The sequence below is a fragment of the Physella acuta genome, unplaced genomic scaffold (genome assembly GCF_028476545.2).
Source record: "Physella acuta isolate Inbredline_101_S28 unplaced genomic scaffold, ASM2847654v3 ptg001332l, whole genome shotgun sequence".
In the NCBI taxonomy this organism is placed as follows: Eukaryota; Metazoa; Mollusca; class Gastropoda; family Physidae; genus Physella; species Physella acuta.
The window spans coordinates 1,823-25,361 of record NW_026732847.1 but is presented as its reverse complement, the minus strand read 5'-3'; the positions used below and the strand labels follow the sequence as shown (position 1 = coordinate 25,361).

General features: G+C 35.2%; 2 protein-coding genes across 2 annotated transcripts; one reads left to right on the top strand and one right to left on the bottom strand.

Moving 5' to 3' along the window:
* Window positions 1-1,869: 1,869 nt before the first annotated feature.
* LOC131958522 (uncharacterized) lies at window positions 1,870-12,625 on the top strand. The gene is made up of 8 exons (XM_059323608.1): window positions 1,870-3,097; window positions 3,451-3,581; window positions 5,772-5,850; window positions 7,174-7,278; window positions 9,292-9,461; window positions 10,719-10,818; window positions 11,549-11,654; window positions 12,442-12,625. Exons 1-8 carry the CDS (start codon window positions 2,822-2,824, stop codon window positions 12,591-12,593), a joined length of 1,119 nt encoding a protein of 372 aa, XP_059179591.1. The 5' UTR covers window positions 1,870-2,821; the 3' UTR covers window positions 12,594-12,625.
* Window positions 12,626-13,563: 938 nt separating this feature from the next.
* LOC131958521 (uncharacterized) lies at window positions 13,564-15,724 on the bottom strand. The gene is made up of 2 exons (XM_059323607.1): window positions 15,621-15,724; window positions 13,564-14,692 (listed from the first exon to the last, which is right to left on the bottom strand). The coding sequence occupies exons 1-2, from the start codon at window positions 15,720-15,722 to the stop codon at window positions 13,589-13,591; spliced, it is 1,206 nt and encodes a 401-aa protein (XP_059179590.1). The 5' UTR covers window positions 15,723-15,724; the 3' UTR covers window positions 13,564-13,588.
* Between the last annotated feature and the right edge of the window lie 7,815 nt (window positions 15,725-23,539).

The window sequence follows — 23,539 nt, the reverse complement described above, 5'->3', positions numbered from 1 at the left end:
TTTATTGCCTAAGAGAAAGAATGTAAATCTGAATGGGAAAGTAGCCAAAGTATGACAATGTTATGTAAATTTAATTAACACCAGCTTATGTTCTTTAAAACATATAAAAACTTTTATATTCCTTATTATTTTGCGCCTTCATGCCCATAATTATGTCACGCATAGCACGTAATTCATGAGCAGCCAAATCGCTTTCCTTTCGTTTAAAAATATATACTGTAAAATATGTGTTTTCTCTATGTTTTCAAAAGCAATTATCTACATTCTAAACTAAATTAGAATTTTTTATAAAATGATTATGGTTTATAATTTAGAAATTTAAAAATAAACAATACTCCTATTTTATAGTTATTTTAATGAACAATTTTTAAACATTTAAAGTTCAGTTAAAAACTAATGACACGAATCTATGATTGGTTCAAGTTATGCGTAGAATGGAAATTGTGCATTTTAATCCCAGTTTTCGAATCTTTTTACTTTCTCGAATACGAAGTATTGAGAAAGTATTGTAATCGTGCAAAAATTCAAAATCGAGGTGGGTTTTGAGAAATCTCGATGTTTTACGCCTCTCTGAGTAGGAAAAAACTTAGTGTAATTTGTCTGTTTGTCTGTGTTTTTGTCTAAGCAGTTTGAGCTGTTATCAATTTACTAAAAGTCTCTTAGCTTAAGCTAGTTTCCAATTGCTAAACTTTAGTGTGTGACGCTTGAAAAAAACTGCACACGGAGCAACATCAACCAGGGTTTCTTTCTGACATTTTTCTCTGGTGTGGGGGCACTTATAATTTTGTGATGGGTGGGGCATCTCTCAATGTGGAGTTCAATGTTGTCCCCCCTCTTCAAGTTAGATGTCCCTGAAAAACAAAACACTGCCACCAACCCTCCCATTTTCTCCCCCCAGGCTAGAATATAGCGTACAGGTAAGCTTGACACAGACCTAGAAAGCTAAGCATATAGGACACGTAATACTTGACATTACGAATCAATCAAATCCTCGTTAAACAAATTATTTTAATAAATACTTTTTTTAAATTAATTCTAAAACAAAAATAACATAATAGATTATACCAAGCACACGGAAAACTGCGCAACGGAAAACTGCTTGCAAAAAAGTGCACAAGGAATTGTTTTGTTTTGTTTTAAATCGAGCATTTATAGACATTAACAAAGAATAACAACTAGTACCTTGTAACATAACAAAACATTCCTCCACAAAATATGAAAAAATTAAAATGGATTCGTATAATTGTATTTGCTTACTTTTCCGTTTGCGAATTTTTGGTGGGCTCCTAGTACTCTTGTCCCAATAAATGAAAATATTATTTACAACAAATCAACTACAAACTAGAGTAAACTTTATTATGAATTATTATCTACCAAATAACATTGAAGCGAGTAAAAGTTCAATCCTTTATCTCTATTGTATAAGCCCGTACAACTTTAATAAATTAGACTCTAACGAAAACGTGACGGACATCTGAAATTAAAAATACCAACGGGCAAAGATAGGATGTTTACCAGATCAACAAGTAGACTTCACAACATTAACCCATTCATGCCCCTTCTTTAATCAACTACACAACTTATACTCACACGCTAGTTGAGGAAACTGAATATAAATTTAAAATAGCTATATAATTATATATTTTTAATTTGTTAATTATTTTAAAATAACTAATTTACGAATGTATTTAATAAATTCATGTCAATTTTTTAAAGCAAAGGCACTGGAATTTTCAAACGTGATAAATAACCAAATTTTTAGAGACTTTACAGTACATCACGGAAGTTTTTATGTTACTAGCCTGCCATGAGACGCGAGCACTATAAGAAGGTGACATTAATTTTTACCTGTCGGACTCGGCGAGAATGCAGCCATCCAAAAACGTCACCTACATCTTTATCGCGTGGAACTTAACAGCAACGGTGTTTTTTGTTCTAACATTCTTCTCCGGATACAACCACTACAGTGACCCTACAGCCCAAGACGACTGCGTCTTACAATTAAAAGAATATAATCGTGGTTTATCGAGCTTAAACTATTCTGTGACTAAACAGTTCAACAGAAGCGAGCGAGCATTGTTAAAATTTATACAATGCGAACAAAATATGTCGACGTTAAGTTTTCACCATGAAAAAATTCGTGCAAAATTGACGAAATGCGAGGAAGACAATTTAAAATTAAATTATGAACTCGAAGAAAACAAAGCTAAGTTAAGCAATTGCAATGATAGTGTATCTAAGTTACGTAAGTGCGAGGAAAATCTAAAGAAACTTGAAAGTAATTTAAATTCGTCGAAAACAAAAACACAAAATGAAAAATTTATTCCAAAGATTCCACATGCAAGACTTAAAGCAACCGACGAACCGAAAATGTTTCGAGATATTCTAAGTTCTGGGACTACAAGAACTGAATTACCAGGCGCATTGCCTACGACTGTTCATTTCGTGTGGTGTGAGAATAAAGTTTTAAAATTTGAAGTATTCTTGGGACTTCTGAGCATAGTTCGTATATTAAGTCCGTTAAGATTAGTCTTTTATTATAATTATCTTCCAAACGAAGGTGGGTATTTTTATTATTCCTGGTTTTACGAGCTGAGACAATCGCTGCCTAACTTAGACTTAAGAAAAATAGACAGAGTTATAAAATGCAACACAATGGATGCTGTGGATTTCGCTTTAGAACAAATCGCATCAATAGGAGGGGGGAGGTTTTTATTTTGGTGAAAGAGCTGTTTTGACGTACATCCCAGAGGATTGGAAAACTAAAAACTATTTTGTTTACACAAAACCCAATGCTTCGAGTAGCGAAGATACGATCGTGATGATAAAACAAGACCAAGCTTTAAAACAGGAAGATATGCAACAGTTTAAAATAAATGTTCTCAGGGATCCGAACCAATGCCACACACCCCAAGAGTTCGATAATTGGGCTACTGTTTCCAGTGTGTTGGTCAATACGACGTATATATCACCGTGTATTGTTCTGTCCAGCCCAATGTATCCGGAAAATATCCTCACCAACACATCCAGATTTAACGCCGTACTCAGGTGGCTCTACTATGGGAGAACTGACGGTCTGTATGCTAAACAATCAGAGGTTAGATTATAGAGAAAATTATAGATAGCGAATTTCTGCTCCATTGGTTCTTGATTTTTCTAAGAATTTGGCATTTTGTTATCTCATAAGTTGTGTATTTTTGTATTGATTAAAACTGTCATATATATATATATATATATATATATATATATATATATATATATATATATATATATATATGTATATATATATATATATATATATATATATATATATATATATATATATATATATATATATATATATATATATATATATATATATATATATATATACATATGTATATATATATATATATATATATATATATATATATATATATATATATATATATATATATAATGTAACACCAGGATCCATCTGATTTGGTGCCGCTTATTAACCACATGATCTTCCTTAACCCTAAACCTGGAAGTCCAGTCATATGGTCATTTGAAGGCTATATCTCTGTTTTGTCGGCCTTGTACGTTGGAGGCTTTGAAAGGTTCGTAAACACAATCAATGTGTATTACTTTGTATCAGAATTCTGTGTTGAAAGTTTTTAGACACAAGCAATGTGACTTGTATCAGCCTTGTGTATGTTACAAGTTAACAGACAGAACATATGTATGTTAGAAGCGTATATACACTATTAATGTGACTTTCTGCTCTTATTACCGAACACTTGTAGATTTACTTGATCCCTCACCATCCTAGTATCGTTGTAGACAACTTTGATTTTATCCGAAGTTCTCTTCAAATATAATTAAAGAAACAACTGCAGCTCTAATAATGAATAATTTATTTCAAAGCGAAAATAAAATAATAAAGTAAAGTAGTTTTTCATTTAATTCTAAATCTCTGTAATGTTAGCTAAACTTTCGACCATTTCAGTAAACTGGTGTTTTATCTTAATATTTACGTTCTACAAAATCTCGACCATTTCAGTAAACTAATGTTTTATCTTAATATTTACATTCTGCAAAATTTCGACCATTTCGGTAAAATAATGTTTTATCTTAATATTTACGTTCTACAAAATTTCGACCATTTCACTAAACTGATGTTTTACCTTTATATTTACGTCCAAAAAACTGCAACAATTTTTTTAATGTTTTACTGTAATTTTACCATGAAAAACAAAAACTTCCACACACCTCAGACCTACAGGTAATTTTGACCAAAATGTTTTGACATCTCATCAATCGGACATGTGTCTACGTGCTATCTGACTAATCTAGTATCGTTGAAGAAAAAAAATGGAATTGTGAAAATTAAAGAAATTATAATTTTTATAAAGGCGGAATAAATAATAAAATAAAATATTTTTTTATTCAAAATCTCTGTGGTGTTAGATAAAGTTTCGAAAATTTCCGTAAACTGATGTTTTATCTTCAACAAAATTGGCAAAATTTCGACTATTTCAGTAAACTTATATTTTCTGTAATATTTACGTTCAACAAAGTTCGACTATTTCCTTATACTGTATGTTTTACTGTAATTTTACCGTGGAAAACAAAAAAATCCACACAGGTAACTTAGACCAAAATGTTTTGACGTCTCATCAATCTACAGTCACAAATGCAAGTCCGAGAGATTAACTTTTGACATGGTAAATTATAAATTACCTTTGTATAAATTACGGTGGTATTTCTCACTTGACTTAGTCTTATAAATTATGCAACACACGATTCATATTTTGTCATGTCTAGTCTGTCTTTATTCCTTAGTTTATATTGTTTAACATGTTTAACATGTTCATTTTTTGAATTAGTTTAATTATTTATAGTGAATGGACACGAACATATATGTAATACGATATTTTTATACTTATATACGCAAAGCTTGTTAATATAACTTATGTGTAAAGCATGATTTTTTTAATTAGACCGTTTTCTCACCGTGTTTATTTATTTGCTAAATATAAAGGTATGAATGGTTTAAAACTTACAATGAAATAGAATTAAATAATACATTCTTGTTCGTCTATTTTGCAGCATTTATCCCATGATGTGCCCATGATATCATCGACAATTGCGTTTTATTTTAGTTTTAACTTAGAATATATAGACAGATCTTTGTTCCGACGGTATTTAGAATACAAGATTCATATTTTTTATATAACACTTTAATTTGTTTGAACAATGTTGCTTGAATGATTTTTCTCTTCTTGATAAAGTTTATGTATACGGAAACATCTCTGATACGAGATTCATACATTGCTATATCCAACATGTCAATATAACGTTTGTATAGCATTCCCAATTGTTTTTAAATAATAGAACGTTGTTTGAATCTATTATTATCCTTTACCTACTATTTTTGCTGTTATTATTATTTATTATTATTATTATTATTATTATTATTAAATTATTATTACTTTTTTATTGTTTCTTTTGTTGTTGTTCTTCTTATTAATATTAATATTAATATTATTATTATTATTATTATTATTATTATTATTATTATTATTATTATTATTATTATTATTATTATTATTATTATTATTATTATTATTATTATTATTATTATTATTATTATTATTATTATTATTATTATTATTATTATTATTATTATTATTATTTTCTTTAATGATTGTATCACGATAATCATACTTTATAGATCTAACTTGTCGATATTACTTGTTTCTCTAAGGTTATGACTTTACTTGAAAATGTTTATATATATTTGCTAGAGTGTTTGTACACGGCGATACTAAACCATCAGGGTACTGGTGGGATAAGCTGTTGCACGAAAACGTCACATTCGTCTATGTAAGTGGTAACTAGTTGGGCGTGTTGTGTTGCCATGGGTAGTAGATGTGTAGCCTTAAGTGTTGTGTTGCTATGGGTGGTAGATGTGTAGCCTTAAGTGTTGTGTTGCCATGGGTGGTAGATGTGTAGCCTTAAGTGTTGTGTTGCTATGGGTGGTAGATGTGTAGCCTTAACTGTTGTGTTGCTATGGGTGGTAGATGTGTAGCCTTAACTGTTGTGTTGCTATGGGTGGTAGATGTGTAGCCTTAAGTGTTGCCATGGGTGGTAGATGTGTAGTATATGTGTATACGTAAGTGTTGTGTTGCAGAAGCATTCAATTATAAACATTGCAATATTTTTACTTTTTATAATGTGCATTATAATGGTGTTTATAGTGTTTTTTGTTCAGTTTGCAGTGCTGTTTTTATTGCCTTCATACTTTTGTACGCGTAAAAGTGTAGAGTATAATAATGTCTAATGTAAAATGGTGTGTATGTTGTTATTGCACATACATTGTAATGAAGTTTATATGTTCTTTGTGTGTATATTTTAATGGTGTATGTTGTAGTCGAAAGGTAGAGCATACGAATGCTAACCCGAAGGTTTCAAGTCCAGGTTCAAGTCTGTAAACGTCCATGAGTCCACTCAGCTCTGAGGGAAAGTAAAGGCGTCTAGGTATAGAGCTGACCACACTATCTCTTTATAAGCCGAGGTTGCAAAAACAGGTGAACTATTTCACTTGCCTTATATACCGTCATGTTTGAAAGGAAACTATTTAATGTAAAAATATACAAACTTACATAGCTTGTACATGTTATTGAGGTACATAATGGTGTGTACATGTTTATAATGTGTACATTGTTATGGTTTGTACATGATAGTAGTCTGTAGTACAAGCCAATGATACGTGCGTTTTTATGATGTACCTTTTTATTGTCAGTATTATTGTAATGTTATGTACACAGTTATGTTACGTACACTGTTATTTTGTGTACACTGTTATGTTGTGTATAATGTGATGTTATGTACACTGTTATGGTATGTACACTGTTATGTTGTGTACAATGTTATGTTGTGTAGACAGTTACGTTGTGTACACTGTTATGTTGTGTACACTGTCATGTTGTGTACAATGTTATGTTGTATACAATGTTATGTTGTATACAATGTTATATTGTGTACAATGTTATGTTGTATACAATGTTATGTTGTGTAGGCAGTTACGTTGTGTAGGCAGTTACGTTGTGTACACTGTTATGTTGTGTACACTGTCATGTTGTGTACAATGTTATGTTGTGTACAATGTTATGCTTGTCACCTACGTACTATCTCTTGTTGACCCAGGTCGACCAGCCCCGCTCTGTGTTCCAGCAGGAAGTCAATGTCATGGCCCACCGAGCCGATATCCTCCGAGTTCTTCTACTCTACAAATATGGCGGCACTTACAACGTTGGTTCTAAATTTAGTCACTCAATTTTTTGTTAATAAAGTCTCCGTCATTTATGACGTCACACTTATGTGGGATAAGGGTCCGATCTTTTAAAATTGAATAATATTTTTAAATTTCGAGTCGGTAAAGCTCGTGTTGCTTAACCGAAAAGTCTCGAGTTCGATTTCTCTGGCAGATGAGGCTCGTTAGCTGGGGACAGCCACTCTTCTAGGAGAGACAACTACAAAATCAAACAACTGCTGCCTTGTAGTTTGTTCTTGGTTGGACAAAGGCTATGAAAGCAAATCCAAAATGAAAAGCAGGTTGAAATCGGATTCAACGGCGCATAACCAGTTGACACGTAATACTTAATTGTGTTGAAGTAAATCCCTTCAACCACTAGAATTAATAGCAAAGAAGAAAAAAAACGAATTGTTAAAGTACATTTTATTTTTTAAGGACATTTTTTTTAACTATATAAAAACGTGTTAGATTAACCTACCTATGTCAAAGCAGCCATTACATATTCGAGAAAGAAAAACGTCTCCCATAAAATGATGGCACTCGGCTTATGCGACAAGATGAATGACATCTTATTAGGCGGTTACCTCATTTTTTATGATGATGGAAAGGGGGCATTAAAAAAATCGTCAAAATTATCATGACATCATTGTAGGACGACGCCTTACCTGATATTTTAACCAGGTTTATTTTTAGAAGTTGAGGTCACGTGCATAATGAGGTCAACGATCTAAATGTATCTTACCTGTTGAGGGGTCATGGTTTTGTGTTGTTGTTTTTTTTTAACTTATCATCTTTTATTTTTTGTGCCCAAGACAAATGGGGCCTCCACAGAAAGATCCCTCCACTTTTGTCGGTCACCGGTAATTTTCCTGTCAGTCCCCCATGACAATCCTGAATCTTGTTTTAATTTATGGGGTTTGTTTATGTCGTAGCACCGGAAAGGTTTTGTTTGTATCGGTGTACCGTGTTGTGATTTGAATTACGAGAGAACTGTCACGTGTTAGTTTATGGAGGAGGACGTATATTTAACATTGGTTGATTAGCTGATATTGTTGGCCTAATGAAAGATGTAAGAGTTAGGGAAGGGTTTACTTGATATTGTTGGCCAAAGGGTTTATTTGATATTGTTGGCCAAAGGGTTTACTTCATATTGTTAGCCTAATAGAGATGTATAAGTTATGGAAGGGTTTACTTGATATTCCTGGCCAAAGAGTTTACTTAATATTGTTGGCCTAATAGAGATGCTAGAGTTAAGGAAGGGTTTACTTATTATTGTTGGCCAAAGGGTTTACTTGATATTGTTGGCCAAAGGGTTTACTTATTATTGTTGGCCAAAGGGTTTACTTGATATTGTTGGCCAAAGGGTTTACTTGATATTGTTGGCCAAAGGGTTTACTTATTATTGTTGGCCAAAGGGTTTACTTGATATTGTTGGCCAAAGGGTTTACTTAATATTATTGGCCAAAGGGTTTACTTATTATTGTTAGCCAAAGGGTTTACTTGATATTGTTGGCCAAAGGGTTTACTTGATATTGTTGGCCAAAGGGTTTACTTGATATTGTTGGCCAAAGGGTTTACTTGCTATTGTTGGCCAAAGGATATACTTGATATTGTTGGCCAAATGGTTTATTTGATAGTGTTGGCCAAAGGGTTTACTTGATATTGTTGGCCAAAGGGTTTACTTGATATTGTTGGCTAAAGGGTTTACTGAATAGTGTTGGCCAAAGGGTTTACTTAATATTGTTGGCCAAAGGGTTTACTTAATATTGTTGGCCAAAGGGTATACTTGATATTATTGGCCTAATGTCTGAGTTAAGGAAGGGTTCATGGGATAGTTTGTATCTGATTGGGCAAATATGTTTATGTGTGATTAGGCAAATATATGACATAAGCAGTGGTTAAAGTCAAATTGGTTTGTTTTTAATAGATTTGAGTCATACACTTGTTTTTCCTTATGTGATTTAACTCTTATAGTTAACATTTAAATTGCTACACCCATTACTGTTTAGGACAATGACGTCATTTGGGTCAAGCCTCTCTCCGAGAGCCAGAGGAGGTACCCGACGATCATGTGCTACGACTGGGGCCGCGTCGACCCCTGGCCAAGAACAATCAGCAATGGCTTGCTGGTGTCCAAGGCCGGAGCCCCCTTCTTGTTGAAAGTCTTGGAGTCTTTCTGGTAATTAGAGTAACCATGACTGTTTTGTAGCTAATCTTACAGTCGTTCTGGTAATTGGACTGACCATGACAGTTGGTGGCTAATAAATCTTAGAGTGCTTCTGTTAATTGGACTGACCATGACAGTGGGTGGCTAATAAATCTTAGAGTCCTTCTGATAATTGATTTGACCATGACTGTTTTCTGACAAATTCACCATTACAGTTGGCGGCTAATAATTCTTAGAGTTGTATAGCAAATTACTCTGGTAATTGGATTGACCATGACAGCTTTCTGATAAATCTTAGTCCTTCTTGTAATTGGATTTAGCATAACAGTTGTATACCAAATCTTAGAGTCATTCTCAGTGACGTAGCGAGGTCGGGTGTTACCCGGTGCGGCACTTAATGGTGTCACCCCCAGAGGCGTAGCGACCCTTCCCGGGGACAAACTTTCATGTTTTCGATTTGCAACCTCCCCCCCCCCCCCCCCTCAAACTTTCGATTTGCACCCCCTTCTCAAGTTTTTCTCTATATATTTTGCTATTTTTTGCCTTGGTGTCAACCTCCTCTAAATGGTGTCACCTGGTGCGGTCCGCACCCCCCGCCCCCCCCCCTCGCTACGCCCCTGGTCATTCTGGTAATTGGATTGACCATGACAGTTTTGTAGGAAATCTTAGAGTCATTCTGGTAATTGGATTGACCATGAAAGTTTTGTAGCAATTCTTAGAGTCATTCTGGTAATTGGATTGACCATGACAGTTTTGTAGGAAATCTTAGAGTCATTCGGGTAACATGTTTAACATCGAAAGAATTATAGAAAAAAATTAGGGCATGAAAATAACAAACAGACCATTTATTTACACCAATAATTTTATCTATCTTGTACACTAGATTTATCATAACGAAGTACTTAAGACGGTATTAGTTGTTTTTATTTCTCAAGAAACCTAACACAACTTGATGACAGCTTTCTAAAAGTGTATTAACTGACACATTTAATAAGTGTATCTTTCAGACATTTTTCTACAAGGGTGGGGCTCTTGAAACTTCCTATTTATTATTTTATATTTTCTAAATAAATTATATTTTTGTTTCAATTTCATCCTTGGGGGGGGGGGGGGGGGAGCGGGGATGGTAGACGTGCTGCTGGGGGAGGGGGGGACGACAGTGCCAGATGCCTGACTGTTGACAATTCCTATACATGTGTTACTTTTCTTGTGGTTACCGTCATTCGTCGAAATACACCCCCCCCCCCCCACATGATCCAACGGGTGCAGGTACTACAGGGACGACATGTGGGCCTTCAACTCGGTGCTGATGTTCTACAAGCTCTATGAGAGGCACCCGGATCTGGTGCACATTGACCCCAAGCTGCAGGTCAGTATCCAATCCACCTGTCTATGGATGTGGGTTTATTTTACTCCACGTGTGATAAATATGAAAGTGGATTTATCTCACACCTCAATGATAAGAATGTGGATTTATTTACCACTTCAGGTAATAAAATAGAGGGGTGGGGTGATAAAATATGAATATGGATTTATTTCACAGTTCAGGTAATATAAAATGAATGTGGATTTATTTACCACTTCAGGTAATATAATATGAATATGGCAGTAGCGTAGCGAGGGGGGGGGGGGGGGCGGGGGGGGACATATGTCCCCGGGCGCCGACCTTAGGGGGCGCCAAAATGAGTTGGAAAAAATAAATTGAAAGGTTGAGGGGGTGCAAAACGAAAGTTTGAGGGGGGGGGGGGGTGCAAATCGAAATCTTGAGGGGGGGTGCAAATCGAAATCTTGAGGGGGGGGGGTGCCTCTGGAATATGGTTTCATTTCACATCTGAAGTAATAAAATATGAATGTAGATTTATTTACCACTTCAGGTAATAAAATATGAATGTGGATTTATTTCCCACCTCAGGTAATATAATATGAATGTGGATTCATTTCACATCTGAAGTAATAAAATATGAATGTGGATTTATTTCCCACCTCAGGTGATAAAAATATAAATGTGGATTTATTTCCCACTTCAAATAATATGAATGTGGATTCATTTACCACCTCAAGTGATAAAAATATAAATGTGGATTTATTCCCCACCTCAGGTGATCTGTTACCACAACATCTGCCACCCTATCTGGCACAACAACTACCTCAGGGGCTATGAAGAACGGACTCCCACAACCAGATTTAACATTGAAGAGACAAACGGTTGGTCGCTTGAGTTTAACATATCACCTGCACTGTCTGTGTTATGCTGTGTCAAAGAGAACTCACTAACTAAAATATTGACCGCAGTTGAACGAACATAGCAAGAATACTGTATGTATTGCTTTACGTCACAGAGAATTCATACACTGTACATCATCGCTATGGATACACGAACATAGCATCTACAATGTTATTTTATGATAAAGATTATTTGTTTACTGAATATTACCAAATGTAAACGAAAATAGCCTAGTCACTGTATTGGACGACGTTGTCGGGTTGTAGAGCGTACGGCTGCTAACTCGAAAGTCTCGGGTTCGGATCTCGGACTCTAGTTCGTATGACGTCCCTGAGTCCACCCAGCTCTAAGGGGTACCTGACTCTTATTAGGGAAAGTATAGGTGGTTGGGGCTGATCACATTATTCCTATTATGCCGAGGTCACAGAAACAATTGAACACCACGTCACCCTTGACCTCCACGTTCAAAAGAATATTTTACTTTTACTTCAGCAGCTTCACTGTATTATTCCGTTAAAGAACATTATTTTACTCAGCTTATCACTATTGTTTATAGTCCTACAAAATATGCATCCACACTGTATGTATTATTCCATGTCTAGAGCATTTGCTTTCCCACATATTCCTACACCGTTATATAAAAACGCCAACTACACTACAAATATTGTAAATAACGTGAAGAGCATTATGTTATTACTACACTGGTTTCCAAACAAACAGTGTTGATTAAACAGTGTAATTAATGTTGTTAATTTCTCTGTGTTGCAGCTTTCCATTTTATCCACCTTTACGCCCCGCCCATTTTCACGTCGTTTTCCGCCATCCGGAACCAAACCAGCGTCGTGGCTTTGTTAGCCAGGAGAGTCATGGACGCCGTACAGAATGCTGGGAAATCGTATCTGTTAGAGGAGGAAAACTAGAACATTCCAAATTTTACAACTTTTGAATAAAATCCTGCCATTTTTAATTATCCCATGGTTTCCTAGTGTTGTATTGAATGTGAATGTTTAAAGTTGGATTCTGTAAAGTCACTTTGGTCTGTAGGCTACTGAAAGTAGAGTTCGTCTGTTTCTTAGACCTTGGCATAAAAATAGACTGTGTGCTCAACACTACACCATGCCGTCTTCACTTTCCACAACTTGAGACAGGTACTCATCAAAGCTGAGTTAACTCTGCTAATGAGACAGAATACAGCTTGTAATTCGAGACAGGTGTTTTAAAGTCATTATCAAACGCTCTACCACTTGACCACCCCGATTTATTCTGTATAAGCAAACTACCACCAAGTACGAGTCACGCGTATAGAAATGACACATCACTCCCTTGAGATAAAAGTGTCATGAATTTTAAAAGTAAAAAAGTAAAGATTTATTTTTAGACCTAGCGATCCATTTGGCAGATGAACTATATAAGTTTCTTGACCTCGGCATATGAACGGATAGTGTGGTTAGCACTATGCCCAGCCACCTTTACTTTCCCTAACGTGAGTTAGGTACCCATCAGAGTTGAGTGAACTCAGGACGGTCTACTGACTTGAACCCAGATTGAACTCGAGACTTACGGGTTAGCAGCCTAGCATGGCCTAGAGGTAGAGCACCACAAATTAGGTGTCCTACCTACCACTTATGTATGAGATTATTGTCGCTATTAGCACTGCCTTCTTTCAACCCTTATTCTATTCGGTACCGTAATTGCATTTATACAATGAAATACCAAACTGAATGGTCACATTAAGTTTAGTTTGTGTGTTTGTTTGCATGTGTGCGGACATGCGTTTGAGTTCATATACAATATTTCCATAACTTTTAATGATTATGATTGATTATGCATGTTATTTCTTTATGTATTTACAAAAAAAATTCACTGTTCTAAATATATCATTTTATTTAAAAAAAACATGACGCAACCAAATATTTTATTGCAGACACTCTTTCGCATCGACATCCACATCTTCCATAGCCAAATTCACATCTCGTAACCACAACTGAATCCACTCCTTCCTCTCCTCATCCATAAGTTCATTGTCCCGGATGTAGGTATCCACGTTGGTGTAGGCGTAGCTCTCGTTGACACCCCGCCATGTTTTCCACGTGGACGTCGTCTCCGGGCGCAACCGGATATGCGTCACAAGTCCTCTTTGTGTTATGTCAACAAATTTAGAGTTATTGTTCTTATCTGTTTTATTTTCAATTGTTTCCTCTTTCCTGTTCTGGGTTATACTTTGTTCAAGCACTTTAGTAAAGTCGACACCGGGGAATGTTTTCGTTGAAGTTTTATTCACACTGTTACTATTATTAGCATCCAATCGCATGAGGTTTAGTTTATCGGTGTAATGTTCCTCATGCCATTTCCGGAATTGTTCAATTTTTCTGCGAATCGAAAACGGTTCTTCCGATGCGGTGAGTTTGGGGGGAGATTTGAGGTTGGATTTTTTGAAGACGAGTTTCTTCTCCCTGCTGGGGCGTCGCTGGGCGGGCGCCGCCTGGGTTGAGAGGACCTTGTTACGCCTCAGTGTTGGCGACAGATGCAAGGAATTGTCTTCGGCTAAAAATTTGATGACACGTCTTTCTTTATCGAAAGTGTAAAAGTTGGAATTTTTACTCGCTTCGTTAACTAAATTCAGATGTGAATATCCAACCAATTTGTTTGTGTTTTGTACGTTTTCGTATTTCCCAAGACTAGGAGTAGCCAACGTATGACCTTCAACTTGATGTATCCCAGGGTGCGAAACAGGAAATTGTCTGTGATCAAGGTCAAAGCTATGGCTAACATGGGACTTAACCGTCGCGTCAGGAGTCGTGTTCCCGTTGACGCCGAGTCTAGAAACGCTCATCTGGCTGTAGAGGTGGTTCTGGGGTAACGCCGCGAGTCTGGGGGAACTTGGTTCGGTTCTTGTTCCCGAACCGTTCCCAGAGTTCCTTGAGATGGGCGGAAGCATCTGCGTGTCGTTTTCTTCCGTCTGGGCGGCGTCCCTCGTCGGTCGCTTCCGGTCCAAAGACATGGACATCAAGTTCCGCCACTGGAAATAGACAAGGTTAAAATATAGAACTATAAATACCATGACTCTTATAACTAACATAAACCATCAAAGGTAATAATTTATTTGGAATGTTTATATTCGTAATTCGAAATGTGCATCCGATTTGATTTTTAACTTTTTGTTTGTTATACAGTAATAACTCAACGAAAGTGTCCTTGCCATTTTTTTTTAAATTGTGCAACCATTAAGTAGTTTTTAAATGTGTACATTGATGCAATTTTTAGGGATATATATGTTATAACTACAAGTAAAGTCATAAGGGCAAGGTCTTATAGGAAGTTTTCTTACATGCATCTCTCTCCTACTCCACCTCATGTAAATATTACCTATCACCTCTCTCCGGACCCGTTAAATGTCAACACAACCTTTCACCTTTCTCATAACCCGTCTAATGCCAACATGACATTTCATCTCTATATTGACCCGTCCGATGTCGCAATAACCTTTCACCTTTCTCATAACCTTTAAAATTCAACATAATCTTTCACCTCTCTCCTGACCAGTCTAATGCCAACTTAACCTTTCACCTTTCTATGACCCGTCTAATGCCAACTTAACCTTTCACCTTTCTATGACCCGTCTAATGTCAACATAACCTTTCATCTCTCTACTGACCGTCTAATGTCAACATAACCTTTAACCTTTCTATGACCCGTCTAATGCCAACATAACCTTTCACCTTTCTATGACCCGTCTAATGTCAACATAACCTTTCATCTCTCTACTGACCGTCTAATGTCAACATAACCTTTAACCTTTCTATGACCCGTCTAATGCCAACATAACCTTTCACCTTTCTATGACCCGTCTAATGTCAATATAACCTTTCATCTATCTACTGACAGTCTAACGTAAACATAACCTTTCACCTTTCTATGACCCATCTAATGTCAATATAACCTCTCACCTCTCTCCTACTCCGGGGTTTCTTGGGTGTCTGTCTTCTAGTCTCAAGAAAACCATTACTGTAGCCGCTCGCTTGCTTCATCGCCGGGTTCCATTCATCCATTTCTCTAACTGACTTTCTAAACACAAGCTCTAATCTCCACACAAGTTACGTGATTGTGGCAACGGAGGAGATTTGTTCCAGGTTGAAACTTTTTGAAGATTAGCTATCGATTATATGTCACATTTTCAGGGTTTTGTCACATACTTGAGACACCAACCTCACAACTGGGGTATAGTTGTCACAAATTTTAAACTAAGTGTCACATTGATATGAAATAAATTATCCAGCCGTACAACTTATTTGTCACAAGATTTGATACTGGTCACAAAGTTACACAGTGTGTCACTTTAACTTGAAACACGTCCCCACACATATATGAACACTTCAACTTGAACCGCGATTCACATTTAAATAAAGGAGTAATTACAGCCTTTATAAATTAACTCTCACAAATTTGAGTAAATATATAGCTATGAGCATACAATGAACTCCTCAAATAACACTTTAAGTCATTTTTTTTAACCGCTTATCTCCAAGACACTAGAATTTTTTGGAGTTTAAGACAAAATCGGTTTCTGTTTGCTATCCTCTTGATACAAAAACAAAGATGTCCTGTTGTACGTGAAATAAACACCGATGTAAGTATCACTGGAAACGGTGCTTGTTCTTAAAACACCTGCGATAGAAAGAAATGTTATTTTTTAGTAAAATGAAATAATGATCTAAATCTTAATCTTTTCCGTACCTTAATTATGCCAGAGCAATAAAAGATGAGAATGCAGTACAACCATGTAGGGGAAAACGAAGCTAAAAAAAAAGTCATAAGATAAGTTTAGTAAAAAAAATAATTAGATAACGTATACGTATATGGCAATATATTAATGTTTATCAAAACATTTCGTGATGTTATATCTGGTGGGTAGTCGATATCAATTTTAAAAAGTAATATACAAACATTATTTTTTATATCAGACACAAAAGCTATAGAGAAAGTAATGACTTAAGTATTAGTAAAAAAAAAAAAAAGGCAAAAGAAAACGTGATATAAAATATTATTAGAACATAATTCCTTTCTTCAACCATTCAATTAAGCAATAGTTAGTTTTAAATTCCCCCCTCAACCCCCCCTCCCATCCCCCACATACACACACTGTTTGTCTTAGCTTTCAGGTAACGCTCTAAGCAAGGTCTTTTATTTACAAGACAGCGAGCCAGGTCTAAGTCCTAAATAATCTTCACGCGTCATACAAGTGGGAAGTGTCTAATCTGAAAATTACTATTTCGACCTTCTCTTGACTCACGCTAATGTGAATGGTTTCTTCTCGGATACTCATAGTGGATAAACAAATAACAATAGTCTAAGACAGAGATTACTACGACAAGAGCCACAGGGATTTCAGCATAAGGGTCATGTGGGCACAACGTAAACAGTCAAAAATATATAGGATACAGGCAGGTACATAAGTATTATTTACTTATAATGTATTGTTTCTAGATGTATTTGAGTAACCTTTAAAATGAGCTATGTTGTGTTATTAAAAAATTCCAGGTAGATCAATATATATATATATATATATATATATATATATATATATATATATATATATATATATATATGCGGACACAACATAAACAGTCCGAAATATATAGGATACAGGCAGGTACATAAGTATTATTTACTTATAATGTATTGTTTCTAGGTGTATTTGAGTAACATTTAAAATTAGCTATGTTGTGTTATTAAAAAAATTCCAGGTAGGTCAATATATATATATATATATATATATATATACATATATATATATATATATATATATATATATATATATATATATATATATATATATATATATATATATGCGTCAGAATGAATTTGTATTTTTAAGTTTATTGTGCATTACGCAGTGCATGTATGAACCTTATGTTTTATTAGACACATTTCATATTTGTACTTCTCAGACATAAAGAACTTGTTTCGTTAACCAGTTGTAGTTTTAACAAACTCGAGCCCACGCCGACTGTTATCAGTACATGCCAGGTGCTCTCTGTTTGTCCGGTGGCAACTTTACAACATGCCGCTTTGGCCTAATGGAACAAATTACAGTTTCAGATTGGCAGTAAAAAAAAATGTTTGCTTCTTTTTTTTTCGAGATGAAAAGATTAAAGCTAAGCGGTCGTTCTATAACTGATATTCTGTTCGATGGTGTTATTAGAAGGAAACATGGGCATTTCCATGTGCTGTATACACATGTGTAAACAAATCAATTAGGGGTATCACATTGGGTACAGTTTCTTCCAGGCATTTCTTCTCCGCCCCCCGCCGAAGAACGTCTACCGTTCCCACCCCCCTCCCGCCCCCGAACGAAAAGGAATTTATATAGTAAATATAACATAATTGTACCAGTGTCAGCCCCCTCCAGGAAATTTTAGCGCCCCTCCCTCGGAAATGTTAGCCCCCCCCCCCCTCTCCCGGAAATTTTAGTCCATCCCCCCCCCCCCCCGAAAAAGTCTGGAAGAAACAATGATTGGGTAATAACAGTGTGAGTAGAGCTAGAATCTTAAGCGACTCATTCAACCCCCACCCACCCCACCCTACTCAAACATCATCGCTATTATCCTTAAATAATAGTCCCCCCAAAAAATACAAGTATAGAATTTAAATTGGTTCTAAGAATTACTGGCGAACATCGCTAATTTATGACGTACACACAATTATAACATTTTTAGACACACCCACCCCCACACCTTCCTTACACCTCTACTTTAGAGGGACCCCAAAAGGTGTGCTTTTTTTATTTCTCACATCCCCCCCCCCCACACACACACACATGGATTACCCCCACAGAAGGATGGTTAAGTTGGTAAATGTATTTTCCTTTAGAGATCAAGCTCATACTATATAACATAAGCATATGTCATTTCGACCAACCGCCTATTACATATGACGGTATTTAACGTTGTCGTGTAAAAACTCAAGTAACAATTCCCATCCCTTCACGATTTTATTGTAATTCTAACATTATATATGGGTAATCACACAATCTTAGAGGATTTTATATTTTACGTTTTGATTAGATACACGTTTAGAAGATTTTTTTTTAATATTAATTTTGCAAAGCATTCTTTGAAGCAAAAATTAAGCAATAATAAGAAAATAAAATTAAAGAAAGTGTTTTAGTTATAGCAACGATATGTACCACTCCTACCTTATATAACTATGAAATAAAGTAATATACACCAGGTAGATTTTTTTAATGCTACTTTACACCAATATCTTTTTTTAAGAAACATACAATAAAAAGTAAACATTACCAATCTCACTCAACGTTACGTAAAACAAATACTAAACCATGAAGCACACGTATAAGAAACATACATAATTAAAACACCAGCTCAACGTCTTCTACAGAAAAACACAATAGATCAATTGATCCCTATATCGAACCTCGGTTCTCCGATCACACGATCGAGACGCGTTCGATTTATTATCGATAATCCGCTTAACTCGGCTAATTTCCCTTTCAAGTGGGGGCTAAGTCTGAGAACTGTGGGGGACTTTCAGAAAACTGCGGCGCCCATTTCCTGGTTTACTGGCGGCATTAGACATGGTACGTCGCGGGCCTTCACTGGCGGATCTTAGCTAAGTTCTTGTATGTAACATTAGAGGCTATAGAGTTGGTCTTGTGGTGGGAGTCTTCGTTAAGTTCTTGTTTTTTGTGCTGCCTGTTAAAGAGTTGGTCTAACGATGGGGATCTTAGCTAAGTTCTTGTAGTAAAGTTAGAGGCTTGTTATGTGCCGTCTGTTATAGAGTTGGTCTTAAAATGGGAGTCTTCGTTAAGCTCTTGTATATAACATTAGAGGCTATAGAGTTGGTCTTGTGGTGGGAGTCTTCGTTAAGTTCTTGTTTTTTGTGCTGCCTGCTATAGAGTTGGTCTAATGATGGGGATCTTAGCTAAGCTCTTGTATGTAACATTAGAGGTTTGTTATGTGCGGCCTGCTAAAGAGTTGGTCTAAATATGGGAGTCTTCGTTAAGTTCTTGTATGCAACATTAGAGGTTTGTTTTGATGGGAGTCTTCGTTAAGTGTTTGTATGTAAAGTTAGAGGCTTGTTGTGTGCCGTCTGTTATAAAGTTGGTCTTATAATGGAAGTATTCGTGAAGTTCTTGTATGTAACATTAGAGGCTTGATTGTACAGACTGCTATATAGTTGGTATTTTGATGGGAGTCTTCGTTAGGCTCTTGTATGTAACATTAGAGGCTTGTTTTGTGCGGCGTGCTATAAAGATTGTCTTATGATGGAAGTTTATATATATATATATATATATATATATATATATATATATATATATAATATATATATATATATATATATATATATATATGAAAATGGAAGTCTTTATATATATATATATATATATATATACATATATATATGCATACATATATATATATATATATAATATATATATATATATATATATATATATATATATATAAACTTCCATCATAAGACAATGGAAGTGGAAGTCTTTATATATATATATATATATATATATATATTTATATATATATATATATATATATATATATATATATATATATATACATATATATATATATATATATAAAGTATCATTACACTGTCTTATACTGTACTTATACTCTGCCCCCCCCCCCCCCCCGAAGAGAGTCTACCGCCCTGCGGCCCCCCCCCCACCAACGAAATGGAATTTATATAGATAACATGCTTATAAACATTGTTCGCCTCCCTCCCCCCGAAAATTTCAAGTGCCCCCAAGGATAAAAAAAAAGTCTGGAAGAAACATTGCTTATACTGTCTAAAGATTAGGAAAATACGAGACGTCCTTTACTGGAGAACACATTTTTGTTCGATTCGCTGAAAACTAAATCTCCAATCTAGCTCTGAGCTTCGATGTCCTTGCCTACACAATAACACCCCCCCACACACACACACACCACCACCCACCACCCCCACCTTAACTAACTGTATCACCCTCGATTACCTTTCTGCACCTCTGTGCGAACAGGCAATCATTTTGTCCATGAAGACGTGTGCGAGGTGCAAACACATTCATCACGCGAGTACAAACCAATCAATCACTGAGCCAATCGATGTAATACGATACATTCAGCAAGAATTTATGTATCAATAAAAACCTTCAACGTGCATATTAAAGAGAAAAAACGTTTCTCTAACTAAAACAGACTTACTTTTTTTGTAGGTAACTACTACGCTAATAACTTAAGATAAGGTTTTTGTCATATTACAACAATTCTGTCAAAACTTTTCAATATTTAGCACTTTAAGTTCATGATAAATAAATTTCTCTAACTAAAACAAACGTTTGTGTAGGGTACTGCCACTGTCATAACTTTGTCACTTCTATGTAAGTTCATATTGAAAAAAATGTTTCTAACTAAAACAGACTTTTCGTGTAGGGTACTGTCACTGTCATAACTTAAGCACTTTGATGTAAGTTCATGATGAAAATTATTTTTTTTCTAACTAAAACAGACTTTTTTGTGTAGGGTACTGCCACTTTCATAAATTTAGCATTTAGATATAAGATCTTGCTACCTTAACCCTTCTAAGTGTGACTTACTCCTCAAACAATAAGCTAATTCGTCATACTATGACAGCTGTATGTATATAGTCAATCACACATAAAACATGACCTTTATACCTGTTAATTTATAAATTAAAAAATATGACATTTTCTGAGCGTAAGTTGCTCCTCAAAATGTAAGATACATTAAACAAAATCAGCTTTTATTGTAAATCCGTCCTTTTATAACTGTTATGTCTAAATTCATCAAACTAAAACAGGTTTTATTTTTAAATTTATCGAACTATAACAGATATATATATATATATATATATATATATATATAATATATATATATATATATATATATATATATATATATATATAAGTTCCTCAAACTATAACTATTCTATATGAAAATGTATCAAACTGTAGAAGTGTATTCGTGTAAAAGTATCACTTAATCTACTTAAACCATCGATTTTTAAATACACACCACTTTCTTTCAAACTCGCAGACTACTAATTAATTAACCCACTCACGGCGAATAATTACAGACCCCCCCTCCCACGACCCCCACCCCCACACCCACCTCCACCCCCATACCACCAAAGCAGTGCTGAAACAACCGGTGCATTAAGTTGCAGTAAAACTAACCCACACCTAACTATAAGGCTTTAAGCTTCGCATAATACCCGCGCCATACCCAACCCCCTTATTACAAGATTTTAAATTTTTTTTCCCCTATTTTTTTTAAAAACATAAGTGCATATGACGTCATTGCAGATAATATACACAATGCAGTAAAAATCAATCATATATAACTATAGAATCGATCCAATTTTACCGCCTTGAGTAGCCTATTTTTTATATTCATATATTTAGTGACTTGAAAATCGATTCTTGTTTATATTTTGTATTTAACAGACTGTTATAAAAACCGACGTGTTTGTTAAAGAAATTCCCAATGGTACAAAGTGCAAACAGCTTTGTATCGAAACGACGGTGGTTTAAATGCGGGGCTAGAGATTTAAATAGTTTGTTTTTCTTTACACTTGACGGCAAGTTGTGCGTTCCAATATCCATTGAACCGCGCATAAAGTTTTATGATTACATATAAGTAATGTATAGATAGACATAGATAGAAAGTTGCAGTGGGTGTAGGCGCGGACGTAAGCATGACTTAGACACAGACAGAAATAAATTATGTCTCGAACTAAAAAATAGACAAGATATAGATGAAGTTATAAATACAGTTCCTAAAGGTTGGTGATGGACAAAAGATTCAGACGTAGATATAGACATAGACGTATACGTAGACAAAGGCATAAACATAGGCATAGACAAGCATAGGCACAAAAATAGACATAGACGTAGACGTAGATGTAGACCCAAACAAGTTACTAAAATACAAAAAGTAATTAATAAGATAACTTAATATTTCTAATCTTTTTCATTACCGTAAATCTTGGAGTTAGTAATCCTTTCATGGTACAGTCCATTTTAAGAATTGACGTTTAAATCCTGGACTGACAAACACCGTTTTAAACCGGCACGCTAAACGTGAACTACGTTTGGCCAGAAACTTAACAACACAATGAGAAGTCAAGTACGCTACACAGCATGTTCTTACAGCGTGAAGCTTAACGCTATAAGCCCGCATAATTCCCAGCAGAATACGTCATTTAGCAGCGGTTCTGTCGTTGTTGATGTCAAGTACCCTGTCAGCATGTTATGTTATAGAGTGGAGCGTAAAGCTTTAATCCCCAGCAGTCTGCGTCATTTGGCAGTGGTTCTCAATATGTTGATGCCTAGTACCCCTGACAAATATCACGCTAAGAAGGCGAACTTAAGATATAACCCAGTAAAAATCTCAGCATTCGTACGTTATATGGAAGCAAGTCTCATCCTATTTATATTAAGTCGTGTACATTTTGCTCACAGCCCTTAATGAGCAAAGGCTACAGACCACATCTACGCCATAAAGATGTATGTTTTCATTATGTTTATATAGCGTATGTTTATTCTGAAATATTTAACCATACCAAATATGTTGATGACATTCAAGTTATTTGTTCAAAGCTCTTGATACTACCGACGTATAGTTACTAAACTCAACTTTTCTTTACTACTTTTGGTTAAGACTAGGATCACGGTTAAATGTTGTGATAGTGGCAATGGTTAAATGTGATGCTAATATTAAACCTAAACATAAAGCCAAGACTAAATGGTAAGACCATGTTTCACGCAAAGCCTTAGACTATCTATGAAGCTTATATTTAAGTTATGGTTAGTTCTATTGTTAGGTTT

Excerpts from the sequence above, each read along its gene's own strand:
- LOC131958522 (XM_059323608.1), top strand. The coding sequence starts at position 2,822 with ATGATAAAACAAGACCAAGCTTTAAAACAGGAAGATATGCAACAGTTT. Across the intron at positions 3,582-5,771 it reads TACGTTGGAGGCTTTGAAAG|AGTGTTTGTACACGGCGATA; the intron begins GTTCGTAAACAC and ends TATATTTGCTAG. Across the intron at positions 11,655-12,441 it reads TAACATTGAAGAGACAAACG|CTTTCCATTTTATCCACCTT; the intron begins GTTGGTCGCTTG and ends TCTGTGTTGCAG.
- LOC131958521 (XM_059323607.1), bottom strand. The coding sequence starts at position 15,722 with ATGGATGAATGGAACCCGGCGATGAAGCAAGCGAGCGGCTACAGTAAT. Across the intron at positions 14,693-15,620 it reads AACCCCGGAGTAGGAGAGAG|TGGCGGAACTTGATGTCCAT; the intron begins GTGAGAGGTTAT and ends GTCTATTTCCAG.